The following is a 15,180-nucleotide window of genomic DNA, read 5'->3' on the forward strand; positions in this document are numbered from 1 at the left end:
CTTGTTATCTTTCCTGAGCACGACTGATCATTAACATACAAACAACTGTTCAAGTTGAATACGCTTGTGAAATGCTGTTTGTACGTTGGCGATCTGCAGTCATGCTCGGGAATGATGACAAGTTACCGAAATTATTTATAAAACCTTTATCGATCTACCGTGCTAGATATCCAGAACATGACTCAAATAATATTGAGCACGCAAATTAACATAAACTTTTTTCATAAATTTTTGTTACTTCAATCCAATTTTTGAGTTCACTCGATTAGAATGTTGCCGTTATGTACACCGTTTAAATAAATTAGTTGTTAATACAAATTATTTTGCACAAGCCTATTATGAAGATGGAAGGCTCTTTAATGCGTTGCAAGGAATTAGAGTAGATAGAATAAAATAATATTAAAGTAGAATGAACAATCTAAGCACTGTTGGAAAGAAGTGTAAATTTAACATTCAACGTGATTGAATCACTAAACGCCACTAAACAGGATGTCTGGGGGTAAAGTGCGCTATCTTCGAGAGGTGATTCTACGCGATGGTAGATGTAAAAAAGTAAATAACTTTTTTCGAATCTCCAATGTTTATTTTCCCATACAAAAATATTTTTCCATATAAGAATAATTATTTTCCCTTACAAACAATTCAACTTTTTTTACCTAAAATCTACCTCAAAACTTTGGATAATATTTAAAAAATTTACTTGTACTCTCATGTAGAATCACCCCTGAAGTTGACGCACTTTACCCCCTGAACACCCTGTATCAAGTTGACCATGTAATACTTTTATTATTATTAATAATGATTGTCATATCATATAACTTAACTAATCACTCAAATATCTATTGCTTCCAAGCCTTCCGCAGAAAATTATTCAACAAAAACCAATCAATCACCAGGACCAATTTTAGTATATTACTAGAGCAGAAATTATAATTGTAGGATTTGTGAAGCTGAAAGTATTAATAAAAAAATATTTGCCTCGGGATTATTGCCTTACAAAAGAAGAAATTTACCCTTCGAATGTTAAATTGTCTGTCCAATGACATCATAAAAAATTCAAGAAACATTATATTCATACGAATCGTATAAAAAACGTAAAACTGCTTATGAAAAGGATCGCTATTCAAATAAATGAATCGACCTCTAAAGTATGTCCAATGGACCTAGTTCAGTGAAACCACATGCGTTTGCTCAGTAATATGTCTTAATTCATCTAAGCATCTGTCAAATATATAAATAAAACCAATATGCATTAGGAATAAATAATTATTAATTCATAAAATAATTTTGGTACATACTTTATTGCTTGTCTCATATGATAGTAGTTCCAAATATGAAAATTAAAAGTTCATTGAACTTGAATAATGCTACGCATTACCCAGGAATATTTCACATTACTTGCCAACTTACTCATGCACCAACAACCGAAATTAGTATGTTTAATCTGTAAACAAACGCTAACTGCAAAATGTCCATACGGCATGGGCAGATATGGTTTCTATTTCTTACATAGATAGTCGTATAAATCTTACAGCGGTCAAGAAGATGCTTATGATAATGATCCATTGCAACCAGTTCTCCCATTGAATAATGTATGCCAGGGGACTGTGCAAGGCCTGGAATAGCTCCTTGGCCACGACCATCGTGTTCATCACCAGTAGTGCTAATCCCACCAACTTTATAGGCAAGGATACGTCGCACTGGCCCAATGCCGACCGCATGCTTATGCAGTTGCGTAGGTAGACTCCTGAAAAAATTATATGTTGTTAAAGTCGTTCATTGTGTTGTTAATGAATACAAGTAGAAAGGGACTAAGATGGATACCTTGTGGTATTCCATTAGTTAAGAAATGACTACTTGTGTAGAAAAGGCTTTGGATATACCACATTTTTTAATGAACCAAAACTAGTGAACCAATTCAACATAATATTTTCCACGATTCCTCGAGTATGAAGTTCCTAGTAACCAGTGACATAAAAATTATATTAATGTTAGTCAAGAAGAGACATCTATTCCTTAATTTGTATGCGGCGAATTTATAAAACCAACAAAGTGACCAACAATTGCCAGGTAGAGAAACAAATTTCTCGCTTGTACCATCCCAGGCAAAACAGCACTGAGCATGCCTGCCACAATAAATATTTCTATGGAACCTAAATTCAGTACCCAATGTGCACGTGCAGACCACAAAATTCCGAATAACATTTGAAACGTGTCCCGTCAAGCAAATCACCCAGTGCGCAAAAATTTTCAACAGATGGCAGTAATTAATTATGTATCACAAAACACTAGACTTTGACTATGACTTTGGCGCTAAAATATGAATTTGATTTTTTTTTTATTTAGTTACTTTTTTAAATAATTAGGTACATTTTTGTATGGCACATGAAAAAAAATATATATATAAAATTAAAACCGATCATTGAAGTCCTCCTCACTAGGAGATCCTGGGCTGAGGGGGACTATATATGTTACTATACGTTTTCAGCGACTAAGATGATGTTTTTAATATATTGGCTAGTTCTTCTTCCGATATTTCCTTAAGCCAAGATTTGATGTCCTTAATGTAGTTATTTTTCGTTTTCCTTTGTTTGATGTTGAGAGGGAGTTTATTATATAATTTTATTGCTAAAAATTCAGAGCTTCTTTGTCCAAAGGTAGAATTACATTTAGGAATATTTAGTATGTCTGTTTGCTTGGCTCTGGTTTTATGATCGTGAGAGGGGTTTGCCTCTGGTTTATTTTTTAGGTGATGAACTAGAATATTTTTAGCATAGATTTTTTGTAAACTTGGAACATCAAACAGATTAAAAATATCAGTAGTTTTAAAAATATCAGGAGTTTTAAAAATATTAGTAGTTACTTAAAGATATTTAAAGTAATCGTAATTAGGACACATGCCCTAGAGCTCATGTAGCATAACCGCCCCTACTGATGACTGTCAAAGACAGCATCAGAATATATTGTTTTATATTACTGCTTATTGGACAACCCTGCCAATGCTTCTGACCCACTAGTGTAAGGCAATCAAAAATGTGAAACACTCACCCATGGTGTAAATGCTGAAGAGCAGCACAAACATTGCGTGGAACATGAGGCTGGCCAGGAAGAACTTGCGGATGCGCTTCCACTTGAGGTGGAGGAAGGTCTCACAGAGGGGGTGCTTCAGGACATCCCTCCGGCCCACCTCCACGAAGGCCAGCAACAAGCTGCTCTCACCGCGGGACCGCCCCGCCACGGTTCCCATCCTGTGTGAATAAACGCCAAAGGAATGGTAAACAATTCTCATCGTCACGTGTATAATAAATAATAATAATATTTGGATGGTCACTTGAGATTAACACTGTTTATTGTTTATTAGAGAAATCTAGATACGGTTCGCACGCACTGGACATAATCGGTCTTTACTGTATTTATTTTAAAAATATGTATTTATGTTCTTTAATGAGCGTGTTTAGGAAAGGATAAAGCAAATTTTATGCTGGGCGATACTACAGTACAAGATTTTGATCAGAATTCATCTTCCTAAACGTGTTTCGTCCCTCAATATAAGACAGATTTCGAATAATTTAAATCCAATAAGGAAAGGTTTTATTAGGATCAGAGATGTGCAAAATGGGTACCCAAAACCATTTGAAATGCAAAATGGAAATGGGTCAAAACTTTTCCATTTGAAAATGCAAAATGTAAAATGGTTTTTAGAAAAGCATTTCAAATGCAAAATGCAAAATACCTATTTTCAAAATGCATTGAAAATGCAAAATGGTTTATCATTCAAACAATTAAAATAATTATAGAATTTTAAACAATTTTGTCATTTAATAATGGACATCAATGTAGAACAAACATATTATGATGGTAAATCATTTACATGATGTTAAATCCAAAAACACCACGACTACAGATTATGAAACCACAAAAAATTTGCGCGGGACTAATGCTGCCAACGTAAAAACATAGAAACTGCTATCTAACATTTAATATTACAGCGTCATGGCCCCATGTTCAGTATTTTTTGTAATGGTATCACTCAATTGCCAGGGCTCCTACCAGGGAGCAACTTGACAAATGTAAATTATCTCTCATAGCGAGGTTGAGGACCGACTGATATTTGGGGCTTATGAAGAAAAGATGAGTGGAGATAGTAGGAAGAATGTTGCAAAAAAGCATTTAAAATGGAAAATGCATTGAGAAAAGCATTTAAAATGCAAAATGGTTTTTAGAAAAGCATTTAAAATGCAAAATGGAAAATACCCATTTTGCATTTCCATTTGAAATGGATTTATTTGAAATAAAGCACATCTCTGATTAGGATGTATTATATACAATACAAGAATGCTACTCTCAGGCAGATATATTTAATTTAGGGGTATCACCAAACTTCGTATTTGGCTTGCTCTTAGGTTCCATCAGTCTGCCTACAGCTAATGATGTTGCTAATCTAAGAGTTGACTGCCCCAGACCAGTGTTTTCCGGGATGCATAGTTCAGAGATGTAGGGTGGGGCCATTTCATTGATGGATTTAAGCACCATCCAGCACAACTTGTACTGGATTCTTTCAGGGCACTTGAGCCAGTGAAGGTTGCGAAGGTGTTCTGAAATGTGCGAATATTTAGAGACCCCGCTTATGAGCCGTGCTGATGCATTGAACACTGATTGTTTGTTAATTTGATATTTTGGAAGGTTGGCATAAATACCGTTGCACTAATCGAGACGTGAGACTGCGTAAGAGTTGATAAGTAGTTTTGTTGCCTCTGAATGAAGGTTTCTTCGGACAGACTTGAGCTGTCTTAGTTGAAAAAATCCGGTGCTTATAATCCTATTTATTTGACTTTTAAATGAAAATTCCGAATCTAAATCGACACCGAAAAGTTTGACTGTTGTTTTTGGGATGATGATATCGCTGCCAGAAATAAAAATAGGTGAATCGTGTATGAAATGTTGATGTTTGTTTATGTACGCCCAGTAAAACTCAGTCTTAGATGGATTCAGCTTCAGCTTGTTCGAAGACATCCAACAATTTATTGCTTCTTTACATACATCTTGAGACTATTGATTTCGTTTGGAGCGCAGTAGAAATAAACTTGCTGATCGTCAGCGTAGCAGTGAGACAAGAGACCAAATGACTCGATTATATTGGTGAACTCATTTGTATAAAGGATGAAGGGAAGTGGACCCAAAACGGATCCTCGAGGTACCCCTGAAGAAAGTGTTGCGAAGTTAGACATTTTATTCCCAACTTCACGGCATCTAAGCGATTGGATAGATAGGATGCCAACCACTTTTTGATGTCAGAATTCAAACCAAATGTTTCCTCTAATCTCTCTTAACAAGGAAGTCGTGATCAATTGTGTCAAACGCTGCACTCATGTCTAAGAGTGAGATAAGTGCTAACTTACCTGACTCTATGGCATGTCTGACAGCATCTGAAGTAGCCAGGTTTCGGTTGAGCGGAACTTTCTGTATGCAGATTAACGATTTGCGAACAATTTATTTGAATTCAAGTGACTTGTTATTTGTGTAGTATCAATTTTCTCCAAGATTTTTTAAATGAAAGGTATGTTTGAAACGGGTCGATAATTATCAGAGTCTAATTGTGGCTTTTTCAGTATTGGTGTAACTACAGCTGACTTGGGTGGTTCAGGAAAGTCACCAATGCTGAGTGATTTATTAAAAACGTGAACTAGAAATGGAGCAAAACAATGGAACCAACCTGCCAGCCAGTGGCACCAGGGGTCTGAAGTCCAGCTTGAGCTCGCAGTCCACGTCCCCTATCTCGTGGTCCACCACTCTGATGGCGTCGTCGAACTTCCTTATGCAGTAGGGCAGCACCTCAGGCGTCCTCCGCACGATGAAGGACAGAGCAGAGAGGCCGCCCTTCGTTCTCATCGTCACGTCGCCGCCGTAGTCTGAAATACCAGGAATATATTATGTCTTTCTCTGGAGATGCACAGATGTACAGACACAAACAAATAATTGATCTTAATTATTGGAAGCATAACTGCACGAAGTGTTTTTTTCCTAAAATAATTAAATTAGCGCCATGCATGAATGAAACTTTATGAATAATTTTAAGTTTACCCAGCTTAAATGCTCGATTGAATTATATATTATTCTCGTTATACTTTTACAAGAATTTGGTCGCTAGTGTGAAGGGTCGTTCAAAGTTTAGTTAGGGTTAAAAATAAAATAATTGGGTAGTTGTGATCGCACAGTGCATGTGAATCAATATTTTTGGTGGACTGTAATCAATGTTTTCTTAACCTTTCAAATCGACACAACTGCTTGGAATGCTAGTTAACATTTTGATAGAATTGGGAACTAACTTACCAATGGTCTTCTGAAACAGGTCTTGTGAGAGTACATGTAAACTTTCCTGGTTCTTTTAGCAGACTCGATATTATGTACACTCACTTAACATGTACACCGCACAGGTTGTCTTAACAGAGTGACAAGGTATCGATAAAATGTTGCAATTATAAGTTGCAAGTATATTTTATCTCTAAATAATATAAAATAAAGTCGCTATCCGTATCTGTCTGTTTGTGCGCTTAGTTCTTCTAAACTGCGCAACGGATTTTGATAGGGTTTTTACTATCACTTACAAAAGGTTTAAATATAATACAAGCATATTATTTTTATAGAAAGTAGAGAATATCGATGTTATGTAATAAGTCGTAAAAAATATATTTTCAGATGCTTACATTGGTAACGCTGGCTAAACCTTATGAGATATATCAAAATAATGTACTAATTGTACATCTTAAAAAGGCCTACAGAAAAGTCCGCAATGGTATGTGTCTATCTCTTAAGAATAATCCACAGTAATCATTTTTATCTTTCACATATATAATAGGTTATTTGCGAAGCTCTTTTGATCAATATAATATTGATCTTTATCCAATTAAATATGTAAGTTACGTTGTGCGTTTATTGTAGAAAACTGCCCTTTACAGCGTATCATTTATTTTCTTGCACTTTGTACTTGTAACTTTATACCTGTGTTAATGGCACATGTTGTGCTGTATGTTTTTTAAATAAATGAATTTCGTAGAATATATCATTGATTGTAAACTACGCACAGCAAAAAAAAAGAGTCAAGAAGCTTCTTTGAGCGATATAGTTTCAAACCTCACCTAATTAATCATATTAGTTACATTTGGCTTATCTAGATAAAAAAAAAAAAATTAATGTCTTGTGTATGGTATTAATAAAAGTGGACAATCTGCCACTGTACGAAACCATAAAATCGACAACCGGTGGGTATTTCCCTTATAACTCACTACTTATAAAAATGTTCGATGCTCACATCAACATTGAGTTGTGCACTTCAGTAAAATCAATCCAATAAGTTACCAAATATATAAATAAAGGTACCGATCAAGCTAGGAGTAAATATATAAATAAAGGTACCGATCAAGCTACGAGTAAATATATAAATAAAGGTACCGATCAAGCTTGTACGTTCGGTTAACAATCACCAAATGAAGTGGAGAAAAATCAATCTGGTCGTTACATCTGCAGCTCCGAAGCAGCATGGAGAATTTTATCATTCAACGTGCATGACATGCAGAGAAATATTATCCTTCTAGGTCTCTAGAAATTCAATTTCCATACTGAAAATTTAGGTGAATTTCATGCAGTCAGAGATTACGATTGAAGAGTTTTTACTGTTCATAAAAAGTTCATCCTTTGTATTTTAAGATTACAGTAGAATTCAATACAAAACATGAAATAATATTTTCGAAAGTATAAACTTTGATGGAACTTTTAACTATAACATTAGTCCGCAATGTCAATTCCAAATCACGACCACCGGTGATAAATTTCTCTTAAATGAGTCCGTGGTGTCAATTCTAATCCAATGTTTTTATATTGGGACTCTCTTATGTCACAGGAAGCCTCCCAAGACAATTTCACAAAAACACAGACATATGACAAAGTTCCAAGCTATTATACATGGAATCAGACTGCCAAAACCTTCCAACGCAGAAAGCAAGGTACTCCAGTTGACGGCTTTCCTGGAGTTAAAAAAACGGATGCTCTTGGGAGGTTATATGTATTTCATCCCTACAACATCGAGTGTTTTTACTGGAGAATGTTACTTAATGTTGTAAAGGCCCAATATATTTTGCACACATCAAAACTCTACAAGGAGTTGCTTATAATACCTATCAAGCACCATGAAAAGCACTGGGTCTCTTGAAAGATGACTCTGATTGGGACAACACATTATCAGAAGCTGATATTTGCAGTTCAACTAAGTTATTAAGTATATGTTCTTACCAAGCAGCATTTGCACGCACGAAGCGAACTCGTTCAGCGCCGCCAGGTGCACAGACGTGTAGCCGTAGTTGTCGGGCGCATTGGGATCCGCGCCCGCCGCTAGCAGTACGCGCGCGCACTCCGACCCGCGCGCTGTGCGGCCCAGCGCAGCGTGCAGTGGTGTGCGCCCGTCCTGGTCGCGCACCTCCATGCTGGCACCGCGCCCCACAAGCAACTCCACCATGTCGCGCTCTTGGGCTATGCAAGCTGGAGCAAATGTTTATTTATTTATAGATAGATACAAAAGAAAGTACAAATTACATATTAGGAAGCTTTGCCTGTCCAACTAGGAAAGTTTCCCGTTCCAGGACATACAAATTGACAGATGTAGTTCATATTATTCCTTAAGAAATGTACATAATTACATAATAGTATATGTGTACTTGATTATTGAAATTTAACCATACAATTTGACTTTTGTGTACCGAGCTTACTGCAATTTATATGTCAAGTAGTCAGTACTGTTTCCATAAAGGACGTAGTGCCTCAGATGCAATTGCATCTGAGGCACTACGTTCTTTATGAAAACCGTACTGACTACTTGACAGGATTTCGTTATCTTCAAGAAACTTATCAAGCCTTCGAATTGCCGTTTTTTCAATTATTTTTGAGATCGGACTCAGCAAGGATATTGGTCTATAGTTATTCACGGATGATCTGTCCTCTGATTTAAAGATAGGAATAATAGTTGAATGTTTTTGGAAAAAGGCCAGTTTGAAAACTTAGATTTGTGATATGTTCAAGAGGTTTAGCGATGATTGGTTCGAGATGTTTGATTAGTTTTGTGGGTATGTTGTCAATTCCTGTGGAGTGTGTATTTTTGAGTGACGTGAAGATTTCAGTAATTTATTGTTCTGTTGTTGGAGTAAGTTTAAAGGATTAATGTCTGAGACTAACGAGTGAGATATTATTTTCAGACATTCTATTACTTTTTAAGTATTTTCTAGGTCTGATCTGATTGTGGAGAAAAATTGGTTAAAGTGATTTGCGATTTTTTCTGGATTTTCCGTTGCATTTAGTGTTTTATTTGCAATGGTGATTTTATTTATGGGTGGGGTAATTTTTTCCGTATAGTATTCTTTGACTGTATTCCAAATTTGTTTATTGTCATCAGCAGCTTTCTCTATTTGCTTCCTTTAGTAATCTTCTCTGGATGTTGAAATTATTTTTTTACAAGCATTTCTGTATCTTTCATGGAATAGGAGAGCTTCGTGATCATTGGGATTGTTTTTACAATATTTGTAAAGCTTGTCACGCTTACGGATACAGTGTAAAATTCCAGAAGTTATCCAATGTTAAAGTTTGATTTTACGACTACTTGTTTATTGTTTGTGTTGGAAGTGGCATTTTTCAGATGCTTATGAAGGGTTTCGATAAGAGATTCGCACGCTAAGTTCGGGTCACTAAGTTTATAGAAATTTGACCAGTTTTCCTGGGAAACCAGTTTGAAGAGAGTGTCATACCAGATTATATTTAGTGGTAGAGTAGGTGATGGTATTTTTTTTAATTTCATTTGAAAGAGAGGTGATAGTAGCGTAGTGGTCTGTAACAGTTCATTGATATATGAGAGATTTGATGTTTAACTTACATTTTGTAAATACATGGTCTATGCAACTGACGGATGACTCAGATACTCGAGTGGGGGCTGTAATAGCTGGGATTCCATTCCTTGATCCCTTCCTACATTCCTGTTTTTGCTCTAGTTTGCTATTATTAATAATTTCGGCCACGTTGCCGAGCATGACTACAGATAACAAAGACTACTGACGGGTTGTTTAACAGAATTTAAACAATTCATCAAATTTCATAGTTAATATCCAAGTTCTGTAATAGTCCTATTTAAGTTCTGATATTATCCAGATACTGTCAACCAATCGGCATGAACCTTGAACTTTAACTCAAAAATTAAATTGTTCAAAAGTATTCTTAATTTATTCAATGCGAACTTTTGTTTCTACGTTAGCAATCTGCAGTCGTGCTCGGAAACGATAACAAGTTATCGACATTAGGTGTACTGGAATACATTATTCCGGGTGGTGCAACCATTTTGTAGCTAAATTGTCATCTCAATAATTTATGATACACGATTCATAGTTTTGGCTAGATTTAATTGACTTGAAAATTGTTCAAAAGTCAATAATAATCATTTTTATCTGTTGTTTGTGTCCTTCATCAAATTCGTCTAGTTCTTACCCAAGTGCAAGGCCGTCTGCGCTTTCTTATTGGGCGTATCCGTGGGAGCTCCTCGGTCGAGCAGCTCCCTCGCGCAGGCCGAGTACCCATCCTCAGCGGCCAGATGAAGCGCCGTGAGTCGGGCGGGCCCGAAGCGCGCGCGGGCATCGGCCCCGTGCCGCAGAAGTAGGCTTGCGCACACCGTTGAACCGAGTGCCGCGGCCACGTGAAGCGGTGTCTCCGTGAAAACCTGCAAAATAAGCAATCAAGATACACCGTGAGACAAATTACAGGATTCGAATCAAAACGAGTCGAGGTAAAACTGGGACGACTCAGCTGGATAGGACCTTAGCAAAGGTGAAAGATAACCGACCACCAAAAGGGATTATTTAGTTTTCTTGTCAGAAATGGTCACAGTAGATCTGAGGATTAAATATTCGTCAATAATCACGTTTATAAAACTGGACGGGTCCATTGGACAAGGCATTTAACAAGGATAGAAGATACAATTTACTATGTAAAACAAAGATGTGTTGGGTGGTTGCAGACTAAAGAAAAATAGTTTAAGTTGTCTTAAAGATACCATATCAACCAAAACATAAGTAGTACCTAATTGTACTGACTGGTGAAACTTTACAAAATGACTCTGTGGAGCATTGTTGTTAGATCCTTTTATTTCGGATTTTGGACATACTTGTGCAATATCGATTTACTTGGAAACGCAACTCACTTGTGGAGTATCTGCTCTCGCCCCGCTCTTCAACAACTCTTCCACGCAGTCTGCAGCTTCGCTTTGTACTGCATAATGTAGTGGCGAGCGGTCGTTGATACCTGCGTTCACATCTGCGCCGTGCTTGACAAGAACCTGAACGAAGAAAGACCAATATAACACCCAATGACAGCGATTTCATATTCATTTAGCTCGAGTTGATTTAGGTTTAACCTTTCCCTCTGTCTCTTAAGTGCTTGTAAGTAGCAGAAGAGTGATTCCCGGTGGAAGGACCATATATTATTCTCCTACCTGTATGCATTCCACACTTTTAGCGCTTGCGGCACAGTGAAGGGGGGTTGCCTTGTTCGCTTTGTCCCAAGCGCTCGCGGGAGATCCATGCTCTAACATTAACTTCACGCATTCTGCGCTGCCGACAAGCGCTGCTAGATGTAGTCCATTCCTGAAACCATATCATCACATTAGTCTCAGTTATAATCACCACCAAGTAATCAGATGCTTCAAAAGGATTTATTTATTGTTTTTAAATCTGTACATCGTTAACTATGCCCTAATACAATCCTTATACATAAACAGCCTTACTAATAAATAAATAAACACTTCCCAGCCGTTAAACGGTGTTTTAGTTACCCATTGAATAAAGACTGTACAAGCTCTGTTTCGAATTCTTACTAATAAAAAATGTCTATCTGTGCTGCTAAAAAACTAGCAACATCGAATTTTGGCAGACTGACTCATGCGCGTGAGTTTTCTATTTTGAATAAAGTATGGAGTGTGAATAAAGTGCCTACTGTGCCAAGGAGTTCTATGGCGGCTCATCCGTTTTTCATAGCCCAACGGCGTAAATGACGTAACGATTAGTTAGTAATTTCCTGATGCACAATCATAACCTTGATTGGGTCTTACTTGTAAAGGCGTTTTAACAAATCAACTTCTTACCTGCCCTGTGGGTCCAGCAGCAGTGGGTCCGCGCCCCCCTTGAGCAGCAACCGCAGGGCGGAGTCGTTTCCCAGCCAGCAGGCCCACAGCAGCGTCACCCCCGCGGCACCCGGGAGCGCCAGGGCTTCCTCGGCCCTGTCGGCACATACCAGCTGACCAGCGTCCCATGTGTCCAAGGCCTTGAGGCACTCGACTATCTCGTCTAGGTGGACACAAAATCAACGATTATTTTATTTATGTAACGAAGATTCAATAACACATAAGTCATTTCAACAAATTAACACTTAAGTGACCAGTTCGGGAAAGGGGTTTCATCGAAGCCAGAGTTAAGCCCCCGCAAACTCAATTTCTACTGATTTAGTAGAAACTAACTAGTTTCTAGTTAACTCTTTTTAAGTTTTTAAGTTCGTAAAAAAAAATATTTTTGAAGATAGTATCTATACTTTTGTTATGCCGAAATGTTAATTATATGAAATTCCCACGATAGAAAAAAATCGAAAAGTAAGCTCCGAAAATTATTAAAAACACGTTTTGTTCTTGTAGTGTATCTTTAAATGCAAATATAGCATTTGTCGAGAGATTTGCTCTATTTCAAACGAGTCGTGTTTTATTAAATATTTTCACCATTTTCGATTAATTATTGTCGTATTTTTTATATTACTGCGCTCCTTCTAACATTCATATTTACATATCTCCCTTTCAAACCATATGTGAACGCTTACTACGGGGCCTTAAGTTAGCCTCTCGGAAGACGGATAAAAGGAGCAAATTATTATATTATGTTCAAAACAAATCGATCTTTTCACGTCTGGGAAGTGAATAATTTGTCTTTATTTAGATTGCGCCATAATAAATTGTGTTTTGCATTTACTCATATGCCGGGAATTTCTCACATTTTGTCAGAACGGCGAGCTCAGTGAGTGGGTGAAAGGTGTTGGTAATTCCTTTGAAGTGACGGCCGCTGCCTTCGGACTTTGGATTTCCCGCCGGACGTTATTGACTCATGGCCTCCTACTACTGTTATACCAATTGTTTATACTTACGGAACCTTTGGTCACGATTCGAGACTAGTTTAGGCTAAACATTGTTTTCAGCTTCTAAACAATCTCACAGGAAAAAGATGAAAGCAGTTTTTTATTGCTTTTCTTGTGTTATGATTTGTTTGTCTTTTTATCTACGAAATGATTATTTTTTAACTTTTGCTTTGTAATAATTTTATTCTTGGTCTGGAAATAAACCCAAGAAAATTTAAGTATTTAGGGGAAAAAACTAGAGAGTAAACTTTAGCATGTACTTGTAATTCCTGAAAACCTGTTAATAATGAAATAAATTGGACAATGGCTTGTAAATCCGGTAATCGAAGGCCTGTTCATAGTTCTTGTGGAACCCCGTCAAGGGCCGAGCAAAATTAATAAAACCTAGAGATTTAATCTGATTAATAATTCAAGAAACGTGATATTTATTTATTTGACACTACTGTTAAGGGAACTTGTGATAATCATCTTGATAAAATAGGTGTTTAACTAATAAATAAAAATTTCAATTAATTCAAAGCTTAGCCGGCTAAACTATTATAATGTAAGGTCCCGACATGCTTCTCTGTCGACTCTATTGGTGTTGGCATTCGTGCAAGCTACAATAAAACAATGTCAATTTCATGCCGCCGAATTCAATTGAACGCTTGGTTTTTATTCGATTCCAACAAGCACTGCTTTAGTACCGATTTCTATTTAATTGCTAAATATATAAATATCGACCCCACAAATACTACCTATAGATGCGTACACAAAATTGGCGAAGCAGCCAGCAAACACAAAACTCTGCGTTGAATGATGCTACCCACGCTTCCCACTGTTTATGTTTTGCCCCTTATGTTGTGGCTTCCTCGTGATTTGCGGAGGAGGCAATTGAAGTTTATATCGGCCATTCTTTAAACTTATTTCATGGAAGATCTTTACGACAATCGCTTAAATCGGCATCTGTGGAAGCTCACTTCTGGGAAACTATATTTAATGCATTTATTGGGACCGTCATAAACATACTGACCTATTAACCTTTCCGCTAAGTTTTAGAGTCAATGGTTAATTAAAGAACAGATCTAGAGTTGAAGGATTTCCCATATACCCCTACATTATTGTCAGATTATTACACCGTTTATAAATATTATTCATAAGAAGAAACCAATCTAAGAGTTATTCAAGGTCATAACTTCATAACGCTTGTTCACTTCGTGAAAAATGTCCACATCGCATAGCCAGAAATTCCTCAAGGCTCTCCTAAGGTAACCAACCTTAATTATTTTTGGCCGTTAAGTCATCAGTCCCCTACATTATTGTCAGATTATTACACCGTTTATAAATATAATTCATAAGAAGAAACCAATCTAAGAGTTATTCAAGATCATAACTTCAGAACGCTTATTCACTTCGTGAGAAATGTCCACATCGCATAGCCAGAAATTCCTCAAGGCTCCCCTAAGGTAACCAACCTTAATTATTTTGGCCGTTTTAAGATAATCAGTCCCTTGTATTTGGAAGTATTCTCTAAAAAGGAGATTTTTTTCAAAATCTTATAAGCCCGTAAAAATGAAGCCTGAAGGATCAGTTTTAATTCTAATATGTTTTTATTGCCTTAAAAAGATGCACAGTAGATACGGATCGAAAAGTTAAAATACGTTTTCTGACCATGGTATTTGCCTGTTGTCGGCGAGGATTCATTTGTATGCCGAAAACGACCTCTTCGCAATAATAACTGATGTGACTAGACTGTATTTAAGAGGAAGCTACAAGCCAAAAATGTGTATATTTTTGGTAAACCTTACATTGTAGGTAATAGGCATTAAAATCGCTTGACAAACGGAGTCTAGTAACGTTCGATTTCAAGCACATAACTGGTTTTTATTTATTTTGTAAATAATTTCATAAGAAAGCAAAAAAGTTTATCAAGGGAAACTGACACAGACAATCTTAGCTATAATAGGTAAGTTTTTAGATTTTCACGGCCAAAAGCATTTT

General features: G+C 36.8%; 2 protein-coding genes across 3 annotated transcripts in view; one reads left to right on the forward strand and one right to left on the reverse strand.

The window, feature by feature from the left end:
* The window catches only part of Coq6 (ubiquinone biosynthesis protein COQ6, mitochondrial), a 79,793-nt gene that overhangs the window by 25,523 nt on the left and 39,090 nt on the right, over positions 1 to 15,180 (forward strand). The gene's annotated exons all lie outside the window — the stretch shown is intronic.
* LOC149416973 (transient receptor potential channel pyrexia-like) overlaps positions 1 to 15,180 on the reverse strand; it is a 42,191-nt gene that overhangs the window by 6,413 nt on the left and 20,598 nt on the right. For both annotated transcript variants that reach the window (XM_089641087.1, XM_089641088.1), the window contains 8 exons: positions 12,167 to 12,368; positions 11,519 to 11,669; positions 11,228 to 11,362; positions 10,519 to 10,747; positions 8,287 to 8,532; positions 5,714 to 5,909; positions 3,049 to 3,248; positions 1,533 to 1,747 (listed from right to left, as the gene is read on the reverse strand). In XM_089641087.1, coding sequence (XP_089497213.1) covers positions 1,533 to 1,747; positions 3,049 to 3,248; positions 5,714 to 5,909; positions 8,287 to 8,532; positions 10,519 to 10,747; positions 11,228 to 11,362; positions 11,519 to 11,669; positions 12,167 to 12,368 — 1,574 coding nt within the window. The remainder of the gene's footprint in view (positions 1 to 1,532; positions 1,748 to 3,048; positions 3,249 to 5,713; positions 5,910 to 8,286; positions 8,533 to 10,518; positions 10,748 to 11,227; positions 11,363 to 11,518; positions 11,670 to 12,166; positions 12,369 to 15,180) is intronic.

Source organism: Hesperophylax consimilis, chromosome 16, assembly GCF_061612785.1.
Source record: "Hesperophylax consimilis isolate HC1 chromosome 16, BYU_Hcon_1.0, whole genome shotgun sequence".
Taxonomy (NCBI): Eukaryota; Metazoa; Arthropoda; class Insecta; order Trichoptera; family Limnephilidae; genus Hesperophylax; species Hesperophylax consimilis.